We start from the raw sequence: 6,456 nt of genomic DNA on the forward strand, positions 1-6,456 counted from the left end.
GCCCTGGCTCCCTTCGGAGCAAAGTTGGGCAAATGATGTGCCAAGGCACCAGTGCTACAAGGGAAACCTGGAGGGAGACAACCGTTTGCAGCTTTTTGTGCCTTTCCCTGCTGTGCTATGTGCTGAAAAACACATCCTGAGGACAGCAAAGGGGAGAGTTTTGTGTCCCCCTCCCCTCAGTCTTGGCGAATGAAGCACAGACTGAAGTCTGCCTTAGTCACCTGATAAAGGCAGAGCTTTCCTATACTCTGGAAAGCTTGAAAGCTCTCCAGAAAGGTCGGCAGGACTCCCTCCCTGCTTTTCTGGCAGTTGCCAGCTTTGGAAAGCCAGATCTCCTTGGTTTCGGCCGGCCCCAGCAGAGTCCCTGCCTGGCGGGAGAGGCGGTAAGCTTGTGACACCGGCAGTTGGACACGCCGAAGCCTGATGTGAGGGTCGGACAGACCGTCCAGAACTTAAGAAAATGATTTAACTCGAAGGCAAGCGCTGGCTCTTCGACGCACCTTTCTCGCGTGGCCGAGCTCGGGGAGCCGCCAGCCCCCGATCAGCCCTCCGGTGCCGGCTGAAAGGTGAGACGGCTCCTTCTGCCGCCCCTGCGCAGCAGAGGGTATCGGGCAGAGCTGCTTTATCCTCTGGCCAGCAAAAGGAGGGCCTGAGCAGAAGCAGCTTTTTTGCAGGCCACCTTTAATGCAGCGACGGATGGCTACGGAGATGGGCTGGAAAAGGGTCGGGATGGGGCAGGGGGAAGAGGGGAGAGGCGAGGTGGGAGCAGGAGGGTGCAGAGCAAGGTGGGCACGGCGGGCGGGCGGCACAGTGGCCCAGGGACCGTGCCGGGGACCATAGTGTGGGCCGGCCCCACCGGGGCTGCCGTCTCCCTCCCGTCCTCCCTTATCCTCTGAAAAGGAGGAGGGAGCTGGCGGGAGAGGCGGCCGGGCAGGAGGAGAGAGGCCAGCGTGAGCGGCCGTCCCCGGCTGGAGAGCTGCTGCCCTCGTCCCTGCAGCCGCCCCGAGAAACGGCTCTCAAGTAAGTGGAAAGATTCAGCGCGCCGGGAAAAGCCGGGGAGCTCCAGGGCAGTGGCACCTGGCGAGATGGGCAGGGGGAAGAGAGCTCCTTCCATCCCGGCCCCGCGACGCGCGCCCAAGTGCCCCAAAGCAACCGTCTCTCTGCAGAGAGAGTTTTGCAAAAAGAGAGCGCCGCTTCCTCCTCCCCGCTCCTTTCAGGAGCGTTTTGCAAAGTGAAACCCGCTTGCTTTCCCTCCGCTGGCGCCGCGAGCCTCGGCCCCGTCGCGGTGGAGCCCGTCGAGGGGCTCCGCCAGGCTGGGCGCTCCTCGGCGGGCCCCGCGGCATTGCACAACGGCTTGCGCGCTCCTCCTTGCGCCACTGATGCCGGGAAGGAGCCCTGCAGCAAACGGGGACGCTTGGCCAGCGGTTGTGAAATGGTTCGTTGCCGTAGTGGTGGAACATACCCAAACCACCGGATGCTCAGTTAGCTCGAACGGGGCGTTAGCAGTGACGGACCTAGTGCTGACGTTTTACCAGCCAGTTGGCCACATCTGGCTGGCTGCAGATGTGCTGAAAGGAGACTGCTTGTGGGGCGGCTCCTCTCCCAGCTGGACTTAAGGAGGTGAAACCTCCCCACCCTGCCGCTGGCCTCTGGGCACAGAGCGGTGCCTCCGGGCTGGGCAGGCAGGAAGGGCCCTGCCAAAAAGCAGCAGAGAGGTTGCAGACCTGCGAAGCCAGATCAGGGCGTGGGGTGGCTCTGCCCCGGCGAGCTGAACTGGCCGGGGGCATAAACGGGTCCGCAGGGTGACCCAGGAGATGAGAGCCTGGTATGGCACATATGAAGCCTATGTATTATGGAGGGGCAAAAATAAAACCCTCCATTTCCCACCCAGAATGACGGCTGGGAGCTTTGCAGGCACTTGCAAGCATAGGAGAGGTGCAAGGTGCCCATCCCACATCCATCTCGGGAGAGGAAGCCCTTGTCCTGCTGGATGCTGCACAGCTAGTGCAGCTGCTCCTGGTCCTGACACTTCCTGCTGTGAGACCCTAATTTCAGGTGCTTTTAATTGTCAAGCAATCTCTGTGGAAATGTCTATAGCACAGTGTGTCAGGCAGGGGGTGAAGGAAGACCCGTTTTGTCCATGGTAATAGGCTAAAGGCTGTACTTTGGAGGAAACCTTCGAAAGGTGGATGGGGAGAAAGCAGTGTCCTAGGGTTGCAACTCTTGCCAGCCCTGCAACTGCCAGGTTATTGGCCCTCGAAAGCAGCACGGTTCACGTGTGCTCTGCAAAGACTTTACAGATCTTCAGCAGCCCCATTTCTGAAAGGGGCTCGACCAGGTGAGGGTCAGGCCAGAGCGTCCCTGAAACCGTAGCTTTGCAAAGGGAGCCGCGCATGAGGAAGGGATGGAGCAGAAACAACAGCAGGCGAGGGCATGGCTGGAAGAGCCTGTCCTTTCCCACCAGCAAGGAGACCCAAACTTCCCCTCTCGCCACCCTCTGTTGCCAGCAGAAGCCTGTGAAACCCACTGGCAAAGCTGCCTTTGCCCCCCAGGGAAGGCAGCCTACGGCTCGAGGGGCAGAGCCCTGGCAGACGGACCAAAGAGGTCCATGCCTCCCAACGCGTTTCTAGGAGATGTTCTCAGTTTGCTCTAAAATAATAACAGCAACAACCCCCCCCCCACAGCCACCACCAGCAGAGCAAAAAACAACCCAGAGAAACTTCCTGCAGCCCCCTCCCTCCCTCCTGACCGCCGCGAGGTCAGCGAGCCGAGCCGGGGCGGCTAGGGCACGCCAGAATTAAGGTAGCCTGGGCAACCTCGGTGCAGCTCGCGCTGGCACGCGGCCTTGCCCTGCGGGCCTGCATGCCCCGTCCCCAGCTAATCCTTCTCGGGGCGTCTCGTAGTTTCCATTAGCAACGAAGGACGGGTAGCTGCCGTCTCTTCCACCTTTTTCTGAATGTCTAAGCAGCGCAGGGCTGAGCGCGCTCCCTCCAGCGTGCCAGGGCTCGGCTGCTCCCTTGGCACACCGAGGGCTGGGTTGAGCCGCCGGGGGGGGGGGGGGGTTTGGAGCAGTATTTCCAGAGCCCTTGTCTTGGGTGTGGGTGGGGGGTCACATTTGGCTGTGACTCCCTTGAGGGAGTGGAACCAAAGCCCAACAGCTTGTGGACAGGATTTTGAACCTTCTCTAGTATCCAATTACTTACTGTTCCTCAAAAAGCTTCCTACAGCGTAGGTGTAGGCTATGGACCCTGACACTGGAGCCTTGGTACTGCATGTTACCTGCATGTTAGCACATGCCACAGAAAACACGGCTGGGAGAGCCTTGGACCAAACCAAAATGCCCTCGGGCTGGGCAGAGGGTGTCTGCACCGCCTCTAAACGGTGATCATCTGTGTTGCTTCCTCTAGGTGCTGCAGGAAAGATGAGCATGGAGGATGTTGCCAACGGGACCTCTCCCGCTCCCACCCTCTTTGGCTTTCTGGTTCCGACTGCCACGCTGGTGCCACCAGGCACCGCAGCACCGGAGAAGGCAGACCCGCTGCCCGTCATCATCGCGCTCGTCTGCATCTTCCTCCTCCTGGCCAGCTGCCTCGTCTTCGTTGCCCTCTGCAAGCCGGCGGCCCTGGACGGCTCCCGCTGCGGGCCGCGCGAGCGCATGCCCTACCCCGGGGAGGATGCCAGCGAGCCCCAGCTGCGGCTCTGGAAGCGGCTGGGCTCCCTGCGCCGCTCCATCGGCAGCTTCCGCAGGAGCCGGCCCGCGGGAGTCTCCCAGAGCCAGCAAGCCTGCCCCAGGAGACCCCCTGCCCGCTGCGACTGGGACTTCCTGGAGTCCACCAAAATGTGACCCTGCAGCTCGGCACCAGGGCGATCCCCACCCGCAGGCGGGGCTGCGGAGCCAGTACGAGAAAGGAGCAGGCGTAGCACGAGCAACCGCGTTAGCTTGGGAGGTGCTGACTGCCGGGGGGAAGAGCCGCGTGTGCCGCGAGCTCGGACTCGGCCCCCTCCTCAGGCAGACCCTGGTGGCTGCTGGCCTGAAACCAGAGCTGCCGCCTTTCCAAAACGAGCTTGCTGCCACCGTCCAGGAGCACGCGGGACACCACAGAGCATCGCCAACCGCAGCATCCCCGACCTCTCTGCTGCCTGGGGGAACAGCGCGGCACGAGGGGGCTGCGTCGGTCCGGACCGCGCGGAGGAAACGTCGCTTGCGCCTCCCACGGGGCACGTTGAGCTCGAAGATATCCCCGTATACGCTGCTGGGCTCCAGCAGAGCCCGGTGCTCCTGCCTGGGCGCAGGCCAGCTGGGTCCGCGGGCGCTCCAGCAAAGCGTTCTCCGGAGCGCTCCGCTCCGCACTCCCTGGGGACGAGCACTCGTGCTTAACTAAAGCCGAGACGAATAAATGATGCTTCTAACCGTGCTTTGAGTTTCTAACGCTCGCATCTAGCCCTTTGAAGCCATCGAGGTGCTGGTTTGCAGGCTGCAGCTCTAGGGTGGCAGGGAGGGAATGGGCAATCTCGTCTCTACAGCTTCCCTAATGCCTTCCATGCTACGGTTTTCCCGGCGTAAGCCAGGGAGGCATCCAAACTACACCCACCCGCAGCTATCATGCTGCATTTCTTCGGGAAAGTTGTGAGGCACCTGTGTGCTCCCTCGCAGCAGACGTGCTCCTTAAACATTTTCCCCTTTTAAGGGTGTTTATGCATTTATTCTTTTAGCTGCCTTAGCCCTGAGTGGAGACTTAATTGGGGGAAAAAAAATAGCCCCTAAAGCGTTCTGCTGGAATAATTTGCAGCGTAGCACCCTGAAAAGCACCTTCCCGGGGCTGGGCTGACGCGCGCGCAGGTGCCCGCGCCGTGCAAGGTCCGGCCCCCATCGCGAGGCGAGAGCCGGAGCCTGCCACGCTTTATGGTTGCGGTGACGAATTTGACGGGTGCCTGCTGAAAAGCGGCTTCGACGCAGGCGCAGGTGGGCGCGCTCCGCTCGCAAAGGCGGGCAAGAGGCCGGCCGAGGCTCTGCCAGTGCGGAAAGCCAGCCCCCGCCACCCCCCAGCCCCGGGGCAACGAGCGCGCCCACGTGCCTGCACGATGCTGCTGGCCACCGCGACGTCCTCCGGCACGCTGACTTCGTAGCTGCTCTGAAGGAAGATGGGTCGGTTGTCGTTGACATCCAGGACGGTGACGTACACGGTGGCAGTCCCGGTCCTCCTGTTGCCGGCGGGGCCGTTGTCTGCACAGGAGAGAGAGCAGAGGGGAGGCTGGGTTCGGTCACCTCCATCGCCCGTGCGCGCAGGTGGTGCAGAGGGGGCACCTCTGTCAGCACTGCCCCTCTCCTCGCTTAAAAGCTGCCTGTTTCCCCCCAAGGGCGTCACAGGCAAGGTGCTCCCAGCGCTGATTTAGGCCACTGCCCCAAGGACAGCCAGAAGACACTCAAAAAAGATGATCCCTCACGTGGTGCGACCAAGACTTCACCCAGCAGAAAGCAACCACTAAAAATAATAGGCTTAAAAGTTCCAAAGCAACGACTCAGTGCGGGTGCTCGCCCCGAAGCGCGGCACGAGCGGTGGACGTGCAGCTCTTGCTTTCGGCACAGGGCAGGAGAAAGGGGGAGCACGTATTATCGGTTTTGCTTTTGCAAACATGCCCTGAGGCAAGCTAAGCTGAAACCCCTCGAACGAGAGCCTATGGGGTCTGGGGCCTGGGAAAGCACTGGCATGCTCATTCCCATCTGACGGGCCCATCGCCACTTCGGAGCTGGTCCTGAAGAGGCAGCGGGCGCAGCGCCCACCGCTTTCACTGGTGGGGTCAGCTCCGTGCCCCCCAGGAGCCTGACCCAGCCTTTTATTTCTCCTTTCCAAATGAATCTCCAAGTCTTCTGTAAACAAGCGCATCATTATAAGGCTGTAGGGATGATGGCCAAGACGCGTTGGCATGTCAACGCGTTGCCCGTGCCAGGTGGCTCTGGATTAATTGGCAGTCACTGAGCCAAGGCCTGGCATGGCATTAGGGGAATGATCCTGCTGTGCCAGTGGTGCTTGGAGGCTCCCCCGGGACAGGGCAGATCCTTGCGGGGAGCGGGCAGTCCTCCTCCCCTCCCCCAGGGCAAAGGGAAAGCGCAGGGCCGAACCAGCCCGCGGGGCAAATTTATTGTCTGCAGCAGGTGTGGTGGAACCGAGACGTATTAATGCACGTGGGTTGTGAAATGCTACCACCAAACGCAGGCTCTGGTTTATAGCGTGCTTCAAAGGTCACCGCTTCCCTGCTGTGCCTCGCAGGCAGCTCAGCGTGGCGGCAGTCCCCCAAAGGGCGCAGGGAAACCCTCACCGATGGCCTCCAGGATCAGCGCGTATGACGCCGTCGTCTCCCTGTCGAGACTCACGACTGTCCTCACCACCCCATCTCGGAAGCCGACACTGAATTTGCCATCCTGGTTTCCACCTGCAGAGGAGGACAAGGACAAGT

General features: G+C 61.3%; 1 protein-coding gene across 1 annotated transcript; it reads left to right on the forward strand.

Moving 5' to 3' along the window:
• Positions 1 to 3,421: 3,421 nt before the first annotated feature.
• Positions 3,422 to 3,844, forward strand: C7H10orf105 (chromosome 7 C10orf105 homolog). Its single transcript, XM_062580701.1, has one exon. The coding sequence runs from the start codon at positions 3,422 to 3,424 to the stop codon at positions 3,842 to 3,844; it is 423 nt and encodes a 140-aa protein (XP_062436685.1).
• The last annotated feature ends 2,612 nt before the right edge of the window (positions 3,845 to 6,456 follow it).

The sequence above is a fragment of the Rhea pennata genome, chromosome 7 (genome assembly GCF_028389875.1).
Source record: "Rhea pennata isolate bPtePen1 chromosome 7, bPtePen1.pri, whole genome shotgun sequence".
Taxonomy (NCBI): domain Eukaryota; kingdom Metazoa; phylum Chordata; class Aves; order Rheiformes; family Rheidae; genus Rhea; species Rhea pennata.

Excerpts from the sequence above, each read along its gene's own strand:
- C7H10orf105 (XM_062580701.1), top strand. The coding sequence starts at position 3,422 with ATGAGCATGGAGGATGTTGCCAACGGGACCTCTCCCGCTCCCACCCTC.